This window comes from Patiria miniata, unplaced genomic scaffold, assembly GCF_015706575.1.
Source record: "Patiria miniata isolate m_02_andy unplaced genomic scaffold, ASM1570657v1 HiC_scaffold_1, whole genome shotgun sequence".
Lineage (NCBI taxonomy): Eukaryota > Metazoa > Echinodermata > Asteroidea > Valvatida > Asterinidae > Patiria > Patiria miniata.
This window is the reverse complement of record NW_024037047.1, coordinates 23,823,641-23,849,553: the sequence shown is the minus strand read 5'-3', so window position 1 is coordinate 23,849,553 and position 25,913 is coordinate 23,823,641. Positions and strand designations below refer to the sequence as shown.

Sequence of the window (25,913 nt, the reverse complement as noted above, 5' to 3'; positions counted from 1 at the left end):
GCCTCTGCTGATGATTGGTCGATAATTGGCTGCCAGGTTTACATGAACAACAGGAATACCGAAGACCCGATAAAAGGCGCCCGCTGGATGGTCAGAATCTACAGGTCAAGACGCAGTCTTGTTTTACATAATTAATCGCTGATTCTGCGCGAACATCATAGACGCTTGTGTGCAAGCGGCTATTCAATAGACTAGCCGCCAGTCTTCAATTATTATTTGATTCTGCAACCAAGTATAGTTACTGGCCATAGTGTGCATGCGTCTGTTGCCGAGAGAAATGTTCCTAGACGAGATTTTCCTTTTAAGCTTAAAATTCCAGCGCCGTGAATTACAAATAAAAGGAAAAAACCTACTTCAATGAAAAGTAAAATAAGATTTAATACAATAAAAAGACAGAAAATTCATATACTCGGAAAAAAATATCGGCATCATTCAAATTGAACCCGGTTGGCCGCACCTAAAAGGCTCGCGTGATCTAGTGAGAAAAAAGTCTGTTTGATTTTGCCACTAATTTGCATCCTCAAACCACGTAATGTACCACATTAATTACGTAATTAATATACGCGTGAGCGTTAAGGTCAACGCAGCTCGTGAAATATTGTCCAATTACATGATAGACAAATGGACGCGGAACTCGCAAAGTCTGAGACAAACAAAACTTAACGTACAAAACTCCATAGGGTTGTTTAAGGGGCGTGGCTAACTCGCAAATGGCGATAGGTCATTTACATTATCCGGTTGCCTGTCATCAGTCTCATTAGAAGCCCGTAGCAACATCGGCGAGCCTCGATGTCAGATCCGAGTGGCGTGTGACGTCACACTGACGTCAGCACTCCGTAGACGGCGCGCATTATTGCCGGCGACAGGAAAGATGCGTCTAGGAGCCAGCAAGCGGATTATTGGGCGATCTGACAAAAAAAAATAATCTGATCCGACTTGAGGGTAAGGGTTGGACAAGCTCGTGTAATTCCACACCACCTAACAGCAACAAACTCTCCCATGCGATCAATATATACTTACACCTGATGCTGCAGCTCATGAAAAAATAATAAACATTTGTTTCTCTACTATAGGAGAGCACAATTATTGACATGTATGACATCACGTGCATATACTATTTCAACTCTAAATTATTTGTAAATTTAAGATGCTACTTTTTTTTCAGCAGCCCAAAGGAACGCATGCATAATAATGGATCTTCTTTCAGCAGACTGTTTGAAGGAAGAAAATTAAGCATTACAGGAATCTTGCTTTATTATGTTTTCAATTTGAAATCTGAGACAGTTGGAAATAACTTACTTAATTTATGCATGCCTATATCTGCTTAATATGATAACGTCACGAAAGAGTCCACATTTCATCACGGCTCTTGAACATCTCTTGAACTCTTGTGATTTTGCACGAAGAGAACAGTAAATTAAACATTTGACAGAAGTTCTGTCAAGATGTACTTTAGACAACCACCACCAACCCACTTCAACTCGGCCAAAAAAAAAAACAACAAACACCCGTGTTTTTAAAGTGGAATATTTCCACCCACCAAGCACAAGACCTCTTGGAGCAAGTAGAGCTGGCATCTATGCAAGTTGGGCTGCACAAGAATTCAGCAAAAACCAAGTGTACACGGTGAGTAAAAAAAAAACCCAAAACCCAAATGTGAGGACCATTGTTTTAGTGAAGTTTTGCATGTAGCACTTTCAAAATCTAGGATATGAAAGCCCAATTCATAAGCTTTTTGTTAGTACACAGGTCACTCAAATGACTCACGTACTTTTCAAGTTACGGAATTTTAAACACAACCACCGTTTTAAACACAGGGTCAGCACTCAACGTCAGCTGGAAGAGTCACACAACCAATCAAGAGCTCTACGGGCAACTACCAAAAGTAACAACTACTATCAAGAAGAGACGGCTCCAGTTTGCAGGGCATTGCAGAAGATCCAGTAGCCAACCAGTAGCCAGCTTGATTCTCTGGCAGCCAACCCAAGGGAAGCGAAACGTAGGACGAGCAATGACTACATATGTTAATACACTGTGCCAAGACATCCAGCCACAACCAAGGGAAATTCATAGTTGCATGACAGAAAAACGATCTTGGAGAGCCATCACTCATGTCCTACAGAAGTCGCCGGAATAAAAGTAAATTCCCGTTTTGGTATTCGGCCGCCTTTGAAGTTCTGTTCCCGCTAACCCCGCCCCTCCAAATCCGACACTGATTAACGTTTTATCAGACTAGTACAGTTTCAGCAATATGAATTTCATCAATAGAAAAATAAAAAATGCCTAAAAAATGCTGCTTTGATGTCTTTGATTCAAGGGGAAACAAATCGTCAAGTCAATCGACTCTGACTAATGACGTTATGACAACTCCAGTCATCGTCCTTCTATCATCCCTCACAGCTAAGTGAATAATGCCGGCTATCAATATTCATAATGAGCGGGAAATGAGCTGAAATAACAGCCCGCCTATTTTTCCCCCGGCTCTCCTAATGTCATTTTGAGCGATCCGTCCCCAGATAAATTAGAGGCAATTTGGGGGCGATTCTCCCTCGGCGCTGTATGCATGGGCAAGGCGCAAACCAACGGTGAAAAATGCCGCAAATTGGATTTGGAGAAAGAGCGGAGCGGCGCGACCCGGGCGACAGTCGTGGGGCAGACAGCGCCGAGAGACGGCGTGTAACCTTGCAGTGACTCGCTAGGTGTTGCGGTGGTTTTACAGAGTTATCCCCTGTCAAATCAACTTAAGGATTATATTTTTTGAAGAATTGGATAAAATTCGCTTCTTATTATCACCATCATTGTAATGCTCGTCAAATCTGAAGGGCATTCAATGCAAATTTTGATTCGGAAATGCGTCACCCTTTGAAAAAAAATGGCATGGTTCTACCAGCTTTTAAACTTTGATTCAACAAGTAACAAAATGTTTATCTCGATATCATTGAACTTTGACCTTTAAAACCTAACCTCTACCCGTGGTTAGCTCAATTGTAATAAAACAGAATAGAGGGCGTGTTTCAAAGACGCGTCTTTGAAATGATTCACACGATGCTATCAATCCTCATGCTCAGCATCATTTAAATAATACAGGAAGACATGCACGCACCATCACAAAGAAGTGAACACATCGGCAGGAAAAATGAAGAAGTTGTTCCATGTACAAAATGAAACACTTTGCTCCATACAAAGATTAGATTTCTAAATCAACAACGTTAGATCTCCAAAATTTGCACTTTTTTCATTAATACCAAATTCCCAAGAATAACGTGTAAATGCGAACGGCGACATTGTTTCCGGGTCGTTGTTGTTGTTTTTTTTTTACTTTAAAACCTACTCCAGAAAATCGCAAAGAGTCGTGTCCTTTCAATTTATCCCATTTGGAGTAGGGGATTTAATTCATGAAGAGCTTTTCATTATCCAATGACAGGTGCACAATACATAAGTCAAAATACTGCACTTTTTGTTACATCCTCCCGTGTTGTTGTACAAGTTTGTCTTTACGTTACTGCGCAACCGCATGTAATAATGTTGATGACGTATCCCAAAGTCTTAATGAACACTGATAAGAAGATGTAAGCTGTAACTTCAATAAAAGTGCAGCGACTGCATTATCCCAAACAAATCTTCATTAAGCGGAATTTTAAGCATGGGTAAGGAGAACTTCAGGTTGAAAAATGGATTATCCCTGGTGTTTTAAAGGCAAACACTACAACTGTGACGTTGGCAGTTTGCCAGCCAAAAACCTTTCAAGTAGAAGTAAAAGCTCTGGAACACAGACAAACCAAAACAAAATATCTCAACGAAATATTCATCTGCATTGAAACCACCGTTATTATTTCGTTGGACATTGAAATTGTTATTCCCAGTTAAATTTAGATTGTATTTAGTTTAGATTACAATGAGTATGTGTATGCCGTATAAATTAATATCAATTTTCTTCCTTTGATTGTGTGTAATCATGTCTGAAATTTCCAATTTTCTTTCTTGACTAGTTCAATATTCCGTTGAGAACGTACGCAGTGCCTAATGGTTGCATAGAAAACATCTACATGTACATCCTTGTCACGAATTCAGAATTTGTAATTTCGACTCATGCTACGATTGCAAATGCTTGAAACAGCAACATCTTTTGTGTTCAGAAGTCTCTGTCTCTGACTTGGAGATGAAATGCACTTAGAGAAAGATCAATTTGATATTTCTGAATATTTACGATTGTTTTTAAAATGTTGTTTAACGGTAGTAATGCGGTGTGTGCGTTTGTTTCCACGGTGTAACATATGCATACGCTTTGTGGCGCTAAGCTGTGGCCTACACAGATCTACAACGACAATTCATCTGAAGAATGATCACTACAATAGATATCCGGTAAAGGTTATCTAATCGTAGTTATTGTTGAAAGATATCCAGAGATCCTTTGTGCCAGTAATGAAATAAATCTTCGACGAGTGGAATTGTTAAATGAGTCATTATGCGCATTGAACTTATAGGCACGACAAGGAACATGTGCAATGATGTAACGGGAAAATCCTTACTCGAATTCCAAGTAAAGATAGGACTGGTACCAAATAGCCTGTGAAATTATTCCGCCTGAAATGGTGTTTCAGAAAAGAAATCATTGAAGGTGCGTGGTTTAAGGAAGTGTACTCGTGCGGGCACAGTTTTTACGTGCTATTTACGAGACCCAAAAATGTGCATAAATATCTCTTTTTTTGGCAGCAATTCTGTAGCTCCAAACAACAAAAATGCGCAAAAAGCAGATGATCCTATGAAAGTTGTCTGCATAGGCGTAGCCAGGGGGGGGGGGTGTTAAGGGGGTATTCCCCCCAATATCTAGTAAAGATTGCCCTTTTTTATTCAAATGTCCTCTTTTCACCAGCGCTTACCCTCCCCCCCCCAATATTTTGTAAAGAGTGCCCTTTTTTCTGAACAAGTGCCTTTTTTTTCTGAACAAGTGCCCTTTATAAAAGTATGTGGTGGCCTTTTTGGTGCCTTCGGCCGTTGCAGGTGCCTTTTTTGTTAATTTTCCGCATGTATCTCCGTTAGAAGCACCACATATTGTCCGTTAGTAGTGTGCATAATCGTCGGTTTTGAACAACGCCCCCAGCGACAGATGGTACCACCCCCCCCCCCCCCCCGCCAAGTGTCCGGGGAAAAAAAAGTGTCTACATTTGTGCAAGTGCCCTTTTCCAAAAAAATTACCCCCACCCCAATAAAATGACCGTGCTACGCCACTTGTTCTGTACATTATTCTAGTGAGGGACGTTAAGATTCAGTTTCAAAAACAAAAACCGCCGAAATCAATGAACAATTAGTTACATAAAGAAACATACTAACTTCACTCTAGACGTCATTGATCGATCCTGACATTTACAGCAGTTTTGGCCGTTAATGACCTTTCTGGTCAGTGACTCAGCCAACCAATCAGTCGATGACACAGTCAGTCAGAGGACGAGAGACATAATGCGTAGTGGCCATCTTAGAGGGCATCTTTCGTTATTCTTATTCAGTAACAATGAATGCACAAAAGGTTCGCGCTCATGCATATCCCAGCAAAACAAAGGCTTTGCCCTTCTCAGATGGTGGCTACGCATAACGTCTATAGGCTGCCCTTTCGGGTACAGCAAAAACAGTAAATGTGGTTTTATACATTTGAATAAGCCATTTGCGAGTAACCTATACCATTTGGGATTTAAATTCGAAAAACATCTGGTACACTGACTTGCTCAGAATGCTTGGCACATTTTAACTTTGAATTCTCCAGATCAAATACACTGTTGCTAATCACATGATTCGGGGCAAGCTCTTGGTTTGAGACGCTCAGCACCAACACATTGTTCACAATGGGTGAGAATGGCACAAAGACACCAGACCATGCCGGAGCTTGGGGTTGCTAGCATAAGGGCTTGCCCCGAATCACGTGATATAGTAACAGTCTCTTTGGTCGGGAGAATGCAGAGTTAAAACGTGCAAAGCATTGAATTAAGTCAGCGTTCCAGATTGTATTCAAATTTAACTCGAGGCATGTCAGCAACCGATTTCAGGGAGGGGGTGGGGCGGGGGGGGGGCAAAGTGAGAGATTGTGGAAACATTAAATCAAGCCTTGAGAAAGGCAAAATCACAAATTTATATATATACATTTCAATTAACAGACAACATATTCCATGTGACTGATGCTGCAGCGTTCGTGATTCGTGAATGTAAAGATGAGTGTTTGCACTTGTACACATGCGCGTATCATATTGTCCATGTTGATAGTGACAGAAAATGACAGAAACTGTGTTAGTGACCTAGTGCTAAACTACCATGTAGCGTTGCGTACTCTAGGCAAGGCTTGGTTATATCCAAAACAACTCTCCGTATATATATGGGCCCTGTACTCTCTAGTCTTGTATGAATAATACAATCTACAAATGAGCGCCCTAACTTAATTACTGACATACAAGGTGAGTAAAAAAAAAACGAGACCCGAATGATTTAGTGAAGTTCAGCACGTAGCACTTTTAAAATCTAGGATATGATAGCCCAATTCATAAGCTTTCTTTTAGTACAAGAATCATTTCAATTACTTGTGTACTTTTTAAGTTACGGAGTTTTAAAGTCACAACCACCGTTTTAAAGTTCTGTCCAAAACGGCGGTTGTGTTTTAAAACTCCGTTACTTAAAAAGTACATGAGTGATTTGAATGATTCCTCTACTAACAGAAAGCTTATGAATTAGACTTTTCTATCCTAGATTTTAAAAGTGCTACATGCAGAACTTCACTAAAACAATGGTCCCGACATTTGGGTTTCGTTTTTTTTACTCACCCTGTATAGTTTTAATTTTTGAGCAGCTACAATGATTGTTTGTGTGTGTCCAGTACAAAAACATGAGTGGATGATTCATTGGTCCATCCCCCTTTGTTGGGTGTCATAGTCCAGTCCATCACAAGTCCTTTCACAATTCCTTTTACAATAAGGCCAGTCGCAAGTAAAGGACGAACAAAGACAAAGGAATATTTTTTTTACAGTTCATTTGAATAGCTAGTTTGACTTGAATGAAACTGATGAACGAGTGATGGACTTGTGATGGACTTGCAGGGACTTGTGATGGACTACAATACTGTTACAAAGTGGGGCGATATATCCCTCTATCCCCAGGATTTGCGGTCATGTTCGTGCAAGAGAACAGACGGGGCTGGGTTGAGGGGAAAGAGGCTTAAAAGCAAAATGAACGTAAGAGGGAGAACGTGGATTGAATTCTATGCGGATTGCTAAGGAACAGGTGCTTCATGAGTGGGGATTTTCGTTTAGTGTTAAACGGGCAGGGCGGCTAAAGAAAAATACAGGGTGATGAAGAAAGGAGATCTTTGGAGAGATAAAATGACACTTCGTTGGTTGCTTCACGAGACGAGCAGGCGACAGTTCAGAAGAAAAACAGAAGAGAAAGGGGAAAGATGGACGCCGCACTGCTTCTGACGTGTCTTTGGTGAAACAAGCCTTTAAGATCATATCAATTCGGACACAATGTAAGGGATTACCTGAGATAGCATCTGGTTCTATTTGACAGATAATGGTCTTGAGAAAAAAAAATTGAAATACTTCAGAAGTTTCATTTTATAGATGGACGAGATGATGCGGACAACGATAAGTTTTAAGAACCCTTTTGAGAGAGGCAGATTCATGGATGACAAAAATATGGGGAAACCGTGACACATCATGAAATGTTTAAAAAGGAATTTATGATTTGGGTTGGGGTGGGGTGGCAAGTTGGCGACTACCTACTCCTCTGTCGAACGAAATCGGTACACATTTACTGGACAAAATCTCACTTTTGGCTCCTCCTGTAGTTAAGTTATGGCATATGGAAGAAAAAATATCTCAGTTCATCCATTTAGGCCTTGTCTCTCAACTATCCCTATGAAAACTACTTGGACTTTAACACCTGTACCCTTTTAAAACATCCGGGATCCCCACTAGATTCTTCCAAAACCCCGCAAGATCAAACACGGCTTCGCATGCAGTCAAGAACTTAACTTTTTTTTAACAATCAGACACAATTTCGCAGGCCAACAGACAAGGAAACCTGGTAGACGAACAGACCAACAATCAGACGGACACCAATTAAATCAAGGCGACTTACCGTTATAGCCTTGCCCGATCAGATCGTCACCGCCCATGACGCAAAGACTGCCGAAACACACGGCCAGAACCACCAGCAGACAGCACTTGGTAAAACCCTCCATCTTCGCGCGCAAACTCCACACAGCAACCGGTCGCCGAGGTATCCTGAAAGAAAGTACGGTATCGAGTCAGACGGTCTTTATACAGCAATTCCCCGCTCCGTGCGTGGGTGGCGCCAGGATAAATCAACCTTTTATACATGTGCACGGGCCAGGCGTCCGTGCCGGAAGCGCGGCAGCGCCCTCTACGGCGGACTTGGGGAAAGTTTTCGATCATGTTCGCACATTTCCTCCCGGGATAGGATGGAAACAGAAAATAAGTTGAAGAAAAAATGTCCAGAGTGTTGTTTAACGCTTGGCCTTCGCACTATGACGTTATTGATTTCAGAAAAAAAAACAATCCGCAGATGAAACTGCTCTTTGATTCAAGTGAAGATTGTCCAACGGTTTAGTGCTCCGAACCGGTGCATCGGATGCGGTTTTAGTCATCTAGGGAGGGAGGCATTGTAAGATACCACACATGCGATTATAGTCATCTCAAAAGGCATTGAAAGATCCAACATAATTATCATAAATGTGCACTCGTGGGTATTTTGTTTTGTCTCTCTTTTGGGGTTACATCAATCTCTGATCACAAAACAGCAACAGAAATCTATATTCCTTTTCTGACAGCAACTTGTGATCGATGAAAATGTGTCGCACATTCGTCATGCTGATTTTTTTGGCTTGTGTAATAAATAGAGCACATCGTACTTATTAACGATTCTTTATCAGGATAGTACGTAGAAAGATTGAGTGCTCCGTCATAAGCACTTCACGGTAGGGGTGTAGGAAGTAACATATCTATATATTGAAGCTGTTACGAGGGAAATGATATGGTGACTTGGTGGACATTTTGCAGTTCAATCCCCGTTGATTAAGCTAATACATTGACTGTATGCCACTGTTATTTCGGTTGTGTACTATATGAACCTAGCAACCAGTTGTGTAAAAAAAAATTAACAAGTTGTGTAATGTTTTACACAAGTTGTGTAAACAACAGTTGACACAACGGTTTGCTAGGTTCATATAGTATACAACCGTCTGATTTGTACACAACCGAAATGGACATTCAGTGGTGGGCGTTCAAAGAAACAAACTCAGAGAATGTTTAATGAAACGTGACGCAACAATGTCATTTTGTCAGTAACAGACAGGTTTTCTTAATGGTAATTTCCCCCACGTTTTGACGGATCTCGAGCCGCCTGTTTTTACGGACTGAAATTTGTGACTTCACCTCCTCGCATTTAATTAGCGATAACTTTGATTTTTACCGTTAATGCAATTATGGACTCTGCCGTACAACCGATCATTGTGAGTTTACCGTCAAAACGCAGGTTGGCATATGCTGATCACACTACGGTGGCTAAAAATAAAATATACACTCTGACTGACCGCAGGAAATTACGCATCTTTTCCGAAGAATCGATAAAAAAAACGAAGATGAGAACATTTATTAGTAACCACAGACTGATGAAGTGAATCACAAAACCACTAGAAGACTAATGCATTTCCCCACTTATTGTCAAGGTTTAACTGAAAGCACCACACACACAAATCAACTTGGTATAAAGTACCACTTTCAGTTTTTGAAAAGCTATACAGGAAATAACGTCGATACAGAAATTAAAAGCCAACTATTTTAACTTTCGACCCCCCTTTGGAAGTTTTTTTTGGGACAGATAATCAGTTGCACCTAGCTCACCTTAAATTATTGCATGCATGACTTTTTTTTTAAATTTAAGTAACTTTAAAATGTACAACAGTTTGTTATTAAGCTTGGACCGATATTTGATAATCATTTGGATCTACGTAAAATCGCCAAGTTTAACAAAACCTTGCAATTTCGTTATTTATATTCCCAGTTAAAATAAGAAATAAATAAATATCCCCAACTTCATTTGAACATCCCTTCCCCCCCCCCAAAAAAAACCCATTCATTTTGACAAATTGGGCAGAAGATGACATTTCAAACAAACACTAAAATTTATTGTTCTTCCTAAATTGACGTTTATACGGAAGACGGATAGTGCCACTCAATGAGTGTGAATATATTTTTTTGGTGCGTGTGAATTTTTTTTTTTTTTGTACAGCGGCCGCCACTTATTATGTGGCGGCCGCCACATAATATGTGGCGGCCGCCACATAAAAAAAGTGTGAAAATATTTGTTTTGTACAGCAGCCGCCACTTATTATGACGACTTAAGCCCGGTTCATACTTCACGCGAAAGCAAAAGCGAAGCAAAATTCGTGACGTCCACCATTGTTGATGACATGAATTTCGCTTCGCACATGCTTTCGCGTGAAGTATGAACCGGGCTTTATGTGGCGGCCGCCACATAATAAGTGGCGGCCGCCGTACAAAAAAATATTTTCACACGCACCAAAAAACTGTATTCACACTCATTGATTTGCACTATCCGTCTTCCGTACGTTTACGACTCCCTTCGCGACTTCCACCCATGCACGCAAATAGTTACATTTAAAGGCATATCAAGGATCATTTGATTTTCGCACATTTTATTCGTTTCCAATGATAACACTACTCGAAATCCAAAGAAGAATGTTCAAAACCTAACCTGTTGAAGTTTCAGCTCAGTGGATATTACACCTTTTCGAGAAAGCAGTGGAAAAACCATGCACACTATTTTGATCACTGAATACGATTTTGTCATCTTAACTCTCTTTTTTCCCCAAAACTAATATCAGTCAATTGACTGATCATTGGAAATCACCTAGATTTTTTGATTTCTTCTAAATGACAGCAAGCCAGACGGAATAATTTCACGGGGTGTTTAGTACTAGTATACGATCTTTAATCCAAGTATAATATTTTTAGTGACAATTCGGTGGGTTACTTTTGGGGTAAAAGCAAACGATCCCATATGCCTTACCAGTGTACAATATTCGGATCTGATGAATCCCAGTCAGTATATTATTCACCATTGAATTCAAAGGCCTATAGCTTCAGGACATCCGATACGATTTCGATATCAATGTATTCTTCAAGTAGCCAAACACTTCCCCTTGTAGTGCTGAGCTAACACTCCTTGACGTTTAATACTCCGAAGACATATTTACAGTCCTCTTCACCAAACGAAACACATACACCCCAATCAAATATAAACATTATTAAAAGTTCCCGGGCTGTGACAGCGTAGTGTCATTACACGTTGCGATTTGTGGCGAGCCCACACGCTATTAAATCATCCTTCTCAACGTTCAACGGATTTAATAATTGATATCGCTGTGTCCAATAACACTCCAAGTACGAGCTTTCGTCAATAGTTACTCCTCCCTTATTGTTTATTTTCCCCCCGTTTTTTCAACAACACATCAAATATTGATGCCGCTCCTTCTGATATGGTGAAGTACATTATATCTTTCACGAGCACTTTGGATGAGAAAAAAAAGTTAAAGCTAGGAAAATGCAACCACTAACGTGAGTCTTACATCGCGCCGAGTTTCCCATGACAATAACTAAAACTTGTAAATGCGAAAGATGTATTTCCCTGGAGACTAGAGAATTGCAGTTTTACACATTATGCCGTCTGCGGGCTCTAGAGGAAAAAATACAAACTCCCGCAATATCATTAAATATCTGACCGTGGATCGTACGGCCTTGTCCCCATGAATTTCTCGACGGGGCAAAGCGTTTATAGCCGTTCGTGTTGACTTTTCTGTCGAGAAAGTACTCTGTTACCATCCCTGTATTGATATTACTCTCTTACCAACAGTACCTACTGAGTCGGTTCTATTAATTGTGATGTAAAGGAAAAGGCCATACAATTTGAGTGACCTGAAATTGACGTGAACTAAATTACACATCCTCACAAATTCGTCCAGTCTGTCGAAACAGGTCTTAAATATAAATCTCTAGTTTCTCTTATGAGTTAAAACAAAAGGACATAAAAATTGACTGATCTGAAATTGACGTCAACTAAATGACACACCTTCACAAATTCGTCCAATCTGACGAAACAGGTCTGAAAGACAAAATCTCTAGTCGTAATGAACAGGAAGAACATTTTCTGTTCTTCACTTTGATATATCATTCGGTTTTACATGTTTATGCAAAGATTACTTGGATGAAAACGACTGTTCGTATTGATTCCATTTGAGCAAGACGTAAAAATGGAGGTTCGAAAGAAGGTAACATGGCTGGCCTACGGACACAACACTTGGCTATCAATTTAATTCAAACCGCTGCCCCCAGAGTCAAAATCTTGGACCACTACAGGCCACACCCACCCCAACCTATCTTATTACAAACAGAAAACTTTCCTCTGTATTCTTCGTTAAAATGCTTGGTCTGCAACCGTTAGTAATCCAATTCAAAAATCAAAATGACATAATATTACATCAATGTGACAACTTAATGCAATAATGCTATGTATTTCGCAGAACTGATGAGGCTCATTTGGATGTTTAAAACATACCATGCTTCAATTTAATCAATGATGCAAAAGAAGCGGCGTTGATCCAACTAATGTGCACGCCAACATCTGCCGCGGGCTTTGTTATCATGTTATATCTTGTCCTCGCAACAAACTCGGAGGTTCTGACGTATTTGGGACTTGGAAACTTTCCTGAGGAACCCTTGCGGAAATGAAGGGTTAGGTCGTGTACATCAAATGCTACAACATATGAAAAACCGCTGCGTTTACAGTCATAGTTTGTCTTCTTTGCTTTTCTATTTAACTTGTTAACTTCCTTGTAATATTAGAAACTGAAGGGTGTGCATGAACTACACATGGACACAAACATGTTTACGTTGCATACGCAGTGTGGACATTCCTTTGTTTTCGTGTAGTTGAGAAAAACCTGTGAAAAAAAAATCATTTACTCACACTGTGAAAACTCTTTCAACCCATTTTTTCCCTATGATTCCCTTTAGTGTTTCTCTTCATTATGCCACGGACAAACCCGACCAACATGATGCCTCTAAACCGGTTTTCCAGAGAGGGGGAAACATTGTGTGGACGTGGGCAAGTCCAAACATTGTCGCTGCTACATGGTTTATGTGGACCTCTTTTGTTCGGAAGTCCACACATTGAATGTAATGTTTGAACAATGTGTTTCGTACATCATCATTTTGGTAGATACATTTTGAATGCTAAGTTTGTTACTCCTTGTATTAGTTCACTTTTCGGAATCGTTTGTGTTTTTAAATTATGTCCAACCCTGTTCATTTTATAATTTTTTTTAATCAAATATTTTTCAGCTATTTTTTTCATATTTTTTTCTCTCGATGTTGAGATTTTAGTCATGACATCCTTTCTTATGCTGCAGGAAATAGCTGGAAATTTCAAACTCTGAGCAACAGGTTCAACCCTATCTGTAGGCCAGACACTTCGGAACCACGCAATCTTAAGACCAATCTCCAGGAAAGATCTTCAATAAAACCAACTCCCAGGGGCGCTTTGCGATAATACATGCAATGGATGAAAACAAAAGGCTGAGGCCACAGGAAGTAAAAAAAATTGTTTACGGAAAGGTGCATTTGAGGTTCATTTGTTTCTCATAATTTCGCCTTTTTTTTCTACCGATGAAGATATTGCCAGATATTTTTAGTGTATAAAACAATCTCTAAGAGGAAGGAGATAATTCATTTGCAATATGCATATGTGAGAAAAAAAAATCCCACAATGAAACTCATGAACGCCACTCTTTTTGTATTATCTTGATGTGTTACTATACAAAGGCGGTTCGGATTGAAATCTCCTCATATTGTCTTCGTTGAAGCACTTAGCAAAATTGCCGACAGGGATGAATGGAAGGAATTAAGGGGAAAAGGAGAAAAGATACAACCTTTGCGTCAGTTTGATCTCGTTGAAAACATTCGTACCATAATGGAAAATTTTAATGGATTTGATTTGATCAACAGGCGCCTGAAATGGACTTTATTCCCAAGTCGGCCATTTTAAATTGAAAAGGAGGTATAAAGTCTTCATTTTTGGAGCTTGCGAGTAGAAATAAAAGCAATGAAATAAAAGTTCATGACAAATGAATACGAGTCTGCTCTGATGAATGATTTTAAATATGTGATTAAACTCACCGTAATGCTTTAAAAACAATCTTGAGGTTTGGAAGCGAGGCTAGGAACGCACTCCAATCATGAACTAGTCTGGCACCATCCAATTCAACAGTTTATAATGTATAAAATAGATTCAGGGAATACGATCGAAAATGGCTTTATCGTGAATAAGGTCTGTTGTATCATAAGATGAGACCTATAACCAATATCAGCACGATCAAAAAACAAAACGTCTTAACCGAAGATGCTTGCAATGCTCAGGAAAACAATTCAATTCAATTCAACAGACCATTTATTTCCATACCTTCAACAGTAATTATGACACAAGAATAATACAATTATTGGTAACACTTAATGCTAAATGCATGTCACAAAAAGACATCAGATAAATACATGTGGAAATAAATAGATAAATATTAATTGCATGATATGTACAAGATAAAGGCATGGAGGCACTTTCAAGAAGCCGAGGCTTGTATGGAAATGCCTTTTAATAGAAGAACATTAACAAATATTATTTTAAACATGTACAAAAAAAAAACACAGAACAAGATGACTAGGACAAGACCAAAACACCACACAGAGATATACAAGGACAGACAAAACACTAAATGAATTCCGAAAACAGAAGAAGGTGGTATAACTTAAGATAAACAATCAATTCAAAACATAAACTGTTGAAGAAAGAAAAAAAATGAGAGTAAATAAAGATGAGAAAGAAACTATGTCACATAATGAGAGATATAAGAGCTCGTTTGTAAGATCGTTTGAATCGACTGATGCTGTTCCAAAGTCGAGGTCCGTAAAGTTTCATGGTGTTAATTGAATATGAGGTGCGGGTGTATGGCAAAATAAACTGTGGCTTTAGACTATAATCCCGTTCAGGGCACATTAGTATAATAATAACTAGACATTATCTAACCTGAGTTGAATGTTTCAACCCAAATCTGACTTTATATTTTTTTTTGAATAGTTTATTTGTGTAGGCTATTGTGTGTACTGCATGAGTAGGTTTGCTCACTTCGGTGTGACCTGGCTATATTAACACCTTTGACTTTGCATATCGGTTTATTTCCCAATCTCCGTTAGCCTCCAAATTCAGTTTCAAAGTTTTAACTTTGTTTTGTGTGCCTTCATTAAAAAAGGGTTAAAAACACTGATGTTGACTCAGTCGAATCAGAGAAACATAATTTATTTTCTCGGCAACTGGCTAAAAAGCTGATGCACCTTCAGACGTTGCACGCGCGGATGATACGAACTCCCAAAGTACTTACACCGCCGGGGGATATTCCATCCATTACAATAATCGTTGCGGTGATGGGCGCGCCCCGGGTAATAAAATTAGAAGAAGAAGAGGAAGACGAAGAAGAAGGGAAAAAACTAGAGGTGATGCTGTACACAGCACGGGACACGCACGCTTGTAATCTCGCAAGGAGATGGGAAAAGTCAACACGGCGAAATACACCCATGTAGGTTAGAGCGGAGCAGGTGCTGGAAATAACAATCTAAGACAAGTAAGATTTGTGGGAAATGTTATCTGCAGTTTCTTGAACTTGCCTCCCCATTTTCTTTGGTTATAATTAATAGGCATTTTCAAACACGAGTAAGATCTCGGCCCATCTGTAGAATTGTGGCTCCGCTAGCCTCGGAATTCCTAAGCTATAATTATGATCAACACTAGCACAGACATTTAATTATTGGATGCACGCATGCGCACAGGCCGAAACGATTCTGCAGATAGGCTACGATCCCAAAATGAGTCGAGGTTCAAAAAACCTCGGGGTTGTTTACGAAGTCGTATCCTTGTTGTTCTGATCAAGTTAATGATCAACAGACCCGAGAGAAACAAAAACATTTTTATTGTATATGCCAAATGTATTCTTTCAAATACAAAACAAAGGTAGGTTAAGACATTAGATTTTTGCGGATCTATATCCAAGTTAAAATACTTTTTTTTTATTAACCGGAATGTTTATGAGTACACACATTCAAAATGGGACTCAACATTACGCAGGGTTGGGCGCGAAGACGTGTTCCTCCTTTGCTTTCGGGTCCATATTTGCAACAGATTCAAGTATCAATTCCACCTAATTTGTTTTATTAATTTTCTGATTTACATCATAAAACTAGTCCGCTACTCAAAGTGACACGTGCGTACACGTGATCCCCGTACTCTCGTCAGGAGGCCCCCTTTAATGGAGAAACCACTAGTGTTGTTATGCAAAGCTACTGTCCGTGACTGATTATCTGAACAATAGCTAGCACGATGCTAACGCCATTGAAGGGGGCCTCCGTGGTCGAATTGATGGCTTGTTCTGATTGGTCACTGCCAAAGACACTTGTTCACCTAAGTTCATCAGGTACTTCTAAGAACTGACGCGGGTATAACAACCGCCGGCCGGTATGCTCTGATCTTCCCCACTCGTCTCCAGACGATTACCCCGTCCGTTTCCCCCCACGGGACGGGCAATCAACAAGAATCACACACTCTAACTTCGTTTGTTTCTAGGACCCTCCGTCATCCCAACCTTGTCAGATGTGATTACTGATTCCGTTTGCTTGTTTTGTTGTACTTCTGAGGGTGGAATCATAGTGCCCCAAGAGAGAGGAAATGCAAGCGAGCAATTTGTCTGGATGTTTGTGTTCCATCGGCTAGATATCTGCCACCCGCCCTTGCGATTCCTGCAAACTTCTATTTCCTGAAACCGAACGCCAATTTTTCCCGTTCCAAAATTGTCATTCTCAATTTCTTAAACCAAATGCGAAAAAAATCAGGTTAACTCGCAATACCAGACACCGTATTAATGTAGGCAAAATAAATGTTGGGCAATGTTTTTCTACACACCAACTGTAGTATACAATTACCTCAATTGTTGGTTAATTCTTGTAAAATTTGAACAAGGTCAGTATTCGACAAGAAATGTAGGCAGTTTGATATTTTCTAACTGACGTTGAGCCATAACCATCAATGATTCAAGTGTATACATGTTCGCAAAGCAAGCACTCTGTTTTCATTATTTGGAGTTTACCGTAACAGGAGATCCCAAACCTGTCTTTATAATTATACTCAATCAACAAAACGCTATCGACTAATGAAACGATCGATAGTGACCATTCAAATTCAAGGTTTTTACATTTCTTTTCGGATCCGCCCTAAAGTACACATCGTCGGGCTTTTATGAACATGATGCGTAGTTGGCAATAGAAGGCGTGCTTAAGGTGGTCGCTAGTATCTTTAGGGTTTTCGAAACCGCGGCTGTACATCTGGCTTCGGGTTTCAGAAACAAACTTCATGATTTATGGTCCCTGATGTTCATGGAAGATACATGCTAGTAATTGGGTCGATTTCTGAAAATGTGCACATACGGCCAAATGTTAGAACATGTTTATAAGGTCTGAGTGGGAAAACTTTTAAAAGCTTTTTGATGAAAATCCTTTTAGTTAAAGCCAAAGCGGACACAGGGCCGGGTTTTAGAAAATGTTTCCCCAGCCTGTATTTTGAATGTAATCCTCATCATGATCGCATCGACCAGAGGTTGAGTGGGGAGGCTGCTCGCATGGCTGGCCACGGTGCCCCCTCCGTGTGCTCCCGCATACAGATCCGGTCTACAACAGCCCCTAAGACCCTCTTGAACCGGCCCAGTCGAAGCAAATTTTTCTTGTTCCAGTTTTACAATTCAGCGTGTTGAAAGGACCGGAAAGTCCAACAAAACAATCACGTCCTCCAAAAAAAAAAAGAGATTAAGGGGAACTGAGATATCTCTGAGGCAGCCTCTGATTGGCAACGTCAGAGATAGCACGCCTATATCCACAGGCTATCGTGAGTATGTTTTGACTAAAGTTCTTATATAGAGACTGCCATTAAGCTTATTTGTGGAAAGATACGGTGTCTGTCTATTTCAAAAAGACGAAACAAATTCAGGAAGCGATTCTTTCCTTTATATACCTAACAACTTCGAAAAAGGACCCAAGAATCAAAATAATGGTTTTTATCTGCATACGAGTATTTTCAGCTCAAAGAGTTATCGATATCATATCTTAATCCCGCGGGCATGATGATGTCATATTGAATAAATCAAGAATATCAGCCTAACAGATGTACATTATGTATTTAGGTCTTGGAGAAGAAATTGATATTTTCCGGAGTTTTTTGGCCACAGTCACTTATTGCACTGCTTATAACATAAAATAGGCCATTATGTGGTAAACTCAGACAACGGATATTTTTGTAGGCAACAGATATTATTACCCGTTTTCGTCACAAAACCATCAATTGTTGTTACGTTTTTTCCACGAATGAATGCAGATTATTCTACAGCATTAACGAATGGGAACAATTTTAGTGATTTGTGTATCCGGTAGTGTTCAAACACTAAAACCTCATCAGCTTGCAGCAACAATTAGTGTTTCAAAATTCTTGTTTGTGGTACCAAGGCCGTCACCCAAGTGGAGGAAATAATTGCACACCAACGAAAACAACACCCCAAAAAAGACGAAAATAAAATGAAAACATGTGTTTGTTCATGCACCCTACCACAACAGAAAGCAGCCAATCTCTTGCTAACGAGCGACAAATACACCCTTGCCACCTGCTCCCATTAACGTTGTTAAATTCATCCCCATCTCCCTGATTGGCCAGCTCCTCGTTAGGATGTCAGCTAGGCTCACCTGTTTGCTAATTTGATTTTTAACCCTGAGAACAACTCACCTCGACAGTTATTTAAATTATGATATACGGGAACGCTCTTCTTGTTATTTTGCTCCTGTATGTTGTTTCTGACAAAATTCAACAGCTTTATTGAATCTGGCGACAACAATACCAGTGGAATGAGGAGGGGGGCATACATAATTATGCTTAATTCGTCACCGTTTTCACGAAGAGCCACATGTCAAAAATTACAATTTTTTCGCTTTCGATTTTTTTCAATATTTTACTTTAATACAATGTACTTAACCACTTTGACATGTTTCTGCAAGCAAAACATCATTAATTTCTAAGTTACGTTATTGTTGCAAGGAGCAGAAATCTTGATAATGGCATTTTGCGTTTTCACGAAGAGCCACATACATTTTGGCCCCTTGAACATGTACAAAACCTATTGCACGGAAATACGTAAAAGTAGGTCGACTGAGATTTCCGTTTCACGAAGAGCCACATAATCTTTGTTCACATTTTCAGCTGCGCGCGCGTACTCACGCGCGCCTATGGAAATACACGTTGAACAGAAGGGCCAAAATGTTGGAAACCTGAATTTTTGTTTTCACGAAGAGCCACATATCTTTACTTATTACTTTTTACCAATTAACTGATGTATTAAGTCTAATTATTGGGTTCATGTAAAAATTCAACTGTCATAGAATCGTGTGATGGTTTCCTTGCTGCGCAAAGTTGTTACAAAGTTGTATTTTTTGCAGTTTTCAAATATGGGAAACTTCTTTTGCGATTATCTCGAAAACGCCTTTTCTTCAAAATCCACATAATTATGTGGCTCTTCGTGAAAACGCTGACGACTTGATACGCCACCGAATCCAAGAATATTAATCATTATACCACGAATAACATCCAGACATAACAAGAAATATGTTATTTATTTCTGGTAATGAAACCAAGGATTTCTCAAAAGTGACCTAGGCACTGTAGCTCGCAAGCCTGAAGAAGCCTGTACAGAGAAGACAATGGCTAGAAATTGCTGTTTTAGAGGTGGGAGGAAAACTCCAGAAGAATGTTCTGGGGAAAAAAAACACGGAATTTAGGCAGGGACTGATAACCCAAACCACATGTGGACCATGGCAGGAATCGAAGCCAGGCCACAGCGGTGGAAGGCGAGGACAGTAACCGCTGCGCCAACCTGACTTTCTGATTGATCATTGGACGCGACTAAAGGACGCCCACTACAAATACTGATGTATAAATACGCACAAAGCGTCAAAAATAGCGAAGCACCAACCAACACTATTAATGACGCATTTTGCTCAAGGAGCATTTCATCAATTTGATCAACCCTTATGAAACCCGGCCCAAGATCAGAATTTGACTTATTCAATAGGATCGACAACGAGGGCCTCAGTAATTACCAAATCGCACCCGATGCTTTCCTTTCTTGCGATCCTTTACCTCGAACCATATTTATCCTATTTATTCTATTTCTTTTTATAAGCTTAATAGCAATTTAATACTCCACCCACGATCATTGATCTGGTAACGTGTTGATATCGCAACGGCCTTGGTTTATGTAGCCTACGCCATACCTAAATATACACCGTACACTGATTGTTCACCCTTCAGCGTTCGAGGAGTTGAAATTTCACGTGAACGGTACAGGCTGTATTTTATAAAATGATAGCGTCAAAACGACTGAAGCACCAACCAACACTTTCACACAAAAAAGCTTGCCAATAAAACATAAAGTGATGTTGATATTGACAAAAAAATGTTTAGGAGTGGCTTTCCACAAATAAAAGGGTTGTGCAGGGAGTATTTATATTCTGATGAAATAAAACTGTTCGGAGAAAATGCCAACAAATACAGTTATTTTCGTGATTGGTTCGTGGCCGTGAAACAGAGCCAGCGATTGTGCAACACTGCCCACGTCACTGATATTACGAGTTGGTCTTCCATCAATTTACAGTCATTCAGTTGCTCGGGCGCCGATCAAACGTCGTCGTAATAAGAAAAAGAACGTATTTCATCCCCTCCCACAGGGACCTTAATTAATTGATGACCCGAATGCAGTGCCGTTGGCGCGGTTACAAACTACCGTTTGCCAAGCCCTTAAATGATGGATACACCGCAGAACGCAAGAGGCAAACTACAACTCTTCAAGAAAAAAATGATTTATGGAGTCTGCCATTTTTCCGGTGGATTATCCACTTATTACTAGCAATATTCTCCCAAAAATCACTTCCACGATTAGGGAAGCAATTTCTACCCTGGCGTAATAACCGGTTCATTTTGTTCCACGAGTAATGTACAAAACAATTTGCAAAGCCGTCGCCGCGTCGACCTTTCAGGTATTTACGTCGACAATGAGACAAATGAAAGATTGCTCATACCGCACTTCTTGTAAGCTGTAGATTCAATCAAATCAAATACTAAAGACCCTTTGCTTAAGTCAGGTCTATGGTCGCCCAATGATTCATTGTTGGCGCTCGAGTCGCGTATTATCCGCAAACTTACAGTCTGTCGGTGGAAAAAAAACAAATGCGAGTGCACAATAAGCTCTGGCAAAAAATGCGACGCCGATGGCACATGTGGAACACCATACTTTTGGTTAATTTTCATTTTCTCCCTCTGGATACCGTCACCCAATACAGAAAATAACACGTGACTTAACATTACTGTACATATCTCGCCTCTGTTTACACAATTTTCATCAACAACTTTACAAACAGTTTTGAGAGTGCATTTACTGATGACGGCATGGTATTGCTCAATTTTGGTAAAATAGGTTTGGTCAATTTTCGGGACCGACCGACCGACCGACCGACCAACACCCAAGTATCTTGTAGAAGCTCCTGCCAGAGATTTAGAACGAGAATCAAACCGAAACTGATTTACATTACGTTTTTTTCACCATTGTACGTTGAAGAATTTGAAATTTCACAATAAGGGTAAGTCTGTAATTTATAAAAGGATGGAGTCAAAACAAGTGAAACATTAAATAACAACCTCATAAAGGCTTGTTTTGTGTCCAATTTGTGTCCGCCTGTTTGTTGGTCGGTTTGTTTCCTTGTGTTTGGCTGATTGGTTGATCATTTGGTTGAGCTGATTCTCGGGGGGGGGGATTAACGATCAAAACTGATTTTGTTTTTCTGTTGTGCGAGTAAACGTTACTGATGAAAACATTTTTCAGAAAATAAATTTATCATCGGTCCCTCATGTTCAAAGCGGTGCAATAATAAACGTAAAATGCCCAGCACCTTTTGTTTATTGCACAGAAGTCTATAGTGGCAGTTTTGTCGTCTTGATGATTTCCTTAAAATTGGTGTATACGTGCTTTCTGGTGTGGCACCTTGAAAAATACATAACCTTAAATCTGTGTAAAGGCCTGCAAAAATAAAGAAGCAATTTTATTTGTTGCAGGACATTATATTCCTGTAAATTTCGTTCGGAAAAGAAAATAAAAATAAAAAAACATGTATATACCAACTTTAATAACTGTTTAAATTCTTTGTCGATTTCTCACTTTTAAGAATGACGCTACTAACGTTTTGATCAAAAGACATGATTTTCAGTGACAATGCCACATAGTGTTGTCTCATTTTTCATCAGAGAGTTTTATTTCTTTAAGTGTTGGCTTATTCCTAAACGTCTTTGTTTTACAATGTTGTTTTATCCCATCATAATATGTTACTTTGCATTGTTGGTTTTAAATCTCCTTCATCAACAACGATTGCACGAAATTTAGCTTTTATTCTTTACCATTATCTCTGTACGACTGTCACTCGATTTATTTTTGGCTCATTTTCAATCTCTTAAAAGTGCGATGGCCTTTCGGGTAATATTTTATGTCTATTAAATCAGTGCAAGCGTGGCTTTAGGTATATTAAAAAAACGATGTTGGTTTTCTTAGCAGTTATGAAGAAGCGCGCTACAAAAGCAACCTACTTGCCGGGTCCCGTGACTAAGCGTGAGTTCGGAACCTCTCCGAGCTAAAAACACCGCCGCGGTTTATTCAATTGCCGGGGCTGGCGGGAGTGGTGCAGGCCGAACATTAATTGCCTAAGTCAATATTTGCGAGCGGTGATCTCCGAAAGTGATGATGATGATGTCGAGTATATACGTTGGATGGGCCGGGAGGAGAAGGCAGGGTTTGCCAACGGAACGAAGACCGTGTCGCTGCACCAGTTGAATGATGCATTTCCCAGGCTGGGGGAACTACACGGTGGGTTTAAGGCACAGGGTCGGTGGCGGGGGGAAAGATCAACACAGCGCCCGGTAATCATCAGGAGTGTTTTGGGGAATGATGCATTAGTCTGGACACGTGGAATGGAGGGTGAGAAGACGATAATATGGGTCCCTCTTCAATCAACGTTGAAGGGTGGTTAGACTTAAACGCCGAAATCAATGCTGAACAGGATGGCGCGGCGTGATGCTGCATCTCTTTTGTGTTTTCGTTTCCCGCCAAGGTGTACAAAAGCGCGCGCTTTTTCTTCTAAGTCAGCCCATCAGCGAAAACCATTTAGCAATTTCTTAGAATGGCTTCGGTTTTTAAAAGTCCTTCAATGAAGACAAAGTGGGTGTGAGTTTTGCAGAGGGTTTCGCGGTGCATCTGTTGTTATAAATTTGAAATCACGTCAGTTGACATAAAACGTAACGTGATGTTGCGAACTATTCCATAGATTTTGCTCAGAAGATGCTCTCCGTTTCGAGGCAAGTCCATCTTAGCCCTTCCAGGCCACAATTGATGTAAGAATTGCCAAAGCTGCGTCTTAAAGATGACGGTCTTCTGCCTCATCCAATCAACATACATCTAGCCAAGACTCATTTGCATGTCTCAATCCAACATTGGTGAATGCTCCATTTTTATATCAAAGTGAGGTTTTCATTTTCTTTTCTTGACAGACGATTTTAGAGGTAGAACAAAAACGGCATAAAGTGCATTTTGGAGGCGTAGACCTACGTGACAGAAGGTGATACATGCATTCGAATGAAAAAAAAATCTAGGGGAGATGTGGCATGAAATGAATCAAACTTTAAAGTCGTTGAATAGTGAGGGCTCGCTGTAATGTATAGCCGGTTTCAATTACAGCGAAGGACCTATTTTTTTTTTTTACCGGAGCATGTCCTCTGCCTTGCCCCCGGTTCGAGCGATCTGTCAACCCGTGTTTGTCTCCGCTGATGCTTGCCAATCATATTTAGCCCCGGAACACTGGACAAAAGACCGGGATTTGTTTTGGGGCTAGTTCTTCCCCCCTCGTACGTACTCTGTCGGCTCGGCGTGGGGGAAAAACAGTTAAAGGCTGCATCAGAAGTGAGTTAATTCACCGCGAGGGTTACTCAAGCACGGCCCATCGCGAGTCATTTATTTACCCGTTGAACTTTTATGTATCATCTGCCTCTCTGCGCGTTCGCATCGGAAGTTGTCTACGTGTGTACATCATGACAGAGTGTTATTCTGGGCGATGTCGAGGTGTCACTTTCAAGTACCAGTCAAAACCAGGCGGTTTTTTCATTTTACTTATATTTCCCACGCCATTCTGCCTTGCGGTGCTTGATAAGCGGGCGATTTTTATTTCGATTCCGTACCGTGGATTAAACCGGGCTCTATGAAATAAAAACAAAAATCGATACCCGTGGGATCGCCCAAGGTTTATTAATATCCGGACTCGCAACCAGTTCGTCGGCACAATGTAAAATGGAATGAGAATCGATTAAAGGGAGATTGCCGAAACGAAAATGGACAGATTTATAACCGGTGAAAAATAGGATTGTATGTGGGTGGAAGTTATATATGGAAAATGCGAAACGAGTATCGATTAAACTTAGAAAGCCTAATAGAAAAGGACAAAATAACCGACGGAATCAAATTGTTTCTTATCACAATTCATAATTAGGTCCGTCGAAATAAGTGATACGACTGACATATGCAACGAATGCCACTGAGAACGACAAAAGAAGGGTCGCTTTGTTAGGGGAGTGTTCATATTAGACAAAGATTTCCTTGAGGGGGATCACGCAAACTGGACTTGACTCCAACCCAGTTTTCCGGATCTTCGCCAAGCGTGCATCATATCCCGGCCTACATTTCACAAAGGAGGGGAAAATGATTGACATGATATAGAATTACCAGTGAGATGAGATAATTGTTAGTATGACGACATCTGCTACAAGGCATCTTGGATTATTAAGCACTAGAGCAGTATACGATGACAAGAAATATTGATTGTTGTATCACATGCACGGATGAGAAATCACCGGTGACGTTGTATCGCGCTGTAATCCATATGCCCATTCACTTAAATCTGAAGCATTCACTTTAGTTTGCTGAACTACTTTCACGTAGAAACAAGAAAGACAGCAGCGGAATACTGCATATCAAGATTCCAAACAAACAAATATCAAATGAAAAAATGAAAATGAATTAAACTACGCAAACTGCAGCTGATTTACTGGATTGACCTGAAACTTTACAAATCAACAACAAATTTTTAACAAGACCTGCTTCAGAGATAAAATGGTAAACGAAACAAGCATGTAGGGGAAGAAGAAGAATTTATCCCAGGTGCAAGAAGATGTATCCTAGTCAACCAAATCCACAATACCAACAGACCAGTTACCAGAAGCCAAAGACCACACAAATTCATCAACTTCACAGCCAGAATAGAGATCTCCACACACACAAAAGCTTCAACCCCCGGACCACCCGTCAATGGAATCCGAATCTTCTACCATATACCGCCATGACTTTGTCTACTTCTGCTCCGTCATTCAACATCAATCTATGGAGCTCCCTGAACGACCACAAGGCACAGCTGTACATGGGCAGGCCAGCTGGACGTTCCATCATTCCAAGCAACAATCCTCGGGTTTTTCCAGTCACTGAAGCCTATACATAATGCGCACTTCTTTTTTGGATTGTTGAATTTGCACTCTCAGTTGTGATGTCCAAGGAGACGTTGACATGTCCCTGAAAGTCTGGACGAAGATACCAATCGGTCCTCTCCAGTATTTACTAA

General features: G+C 40.2%; 1 protein-coding gene across 1 annotated transcript in view; it reads right to left on the bottom strand.

Annotated features, from left to right (window-relative positions):
* Nucleotides 1-25,913, bottom strand: part of LOC119726174 — a 49,668-nt gene that overhangs the window by 13,609 nt on the left and 10,146 nt on the right. The window contains exon 2 of the mRNA XM_038197786.1: nucleotides 8,119-8,264. Coding sequence (XP_038053714.1) covers nucleotides 8,119-8,221 — 103 coding nt within the window. The 5' untranslated portion in view covers nucleotides 8,222-8,264. The remainder of the gene's footprint in view (nucleotides 1-8,118; nucleotides 8,265-25,913) is intronic.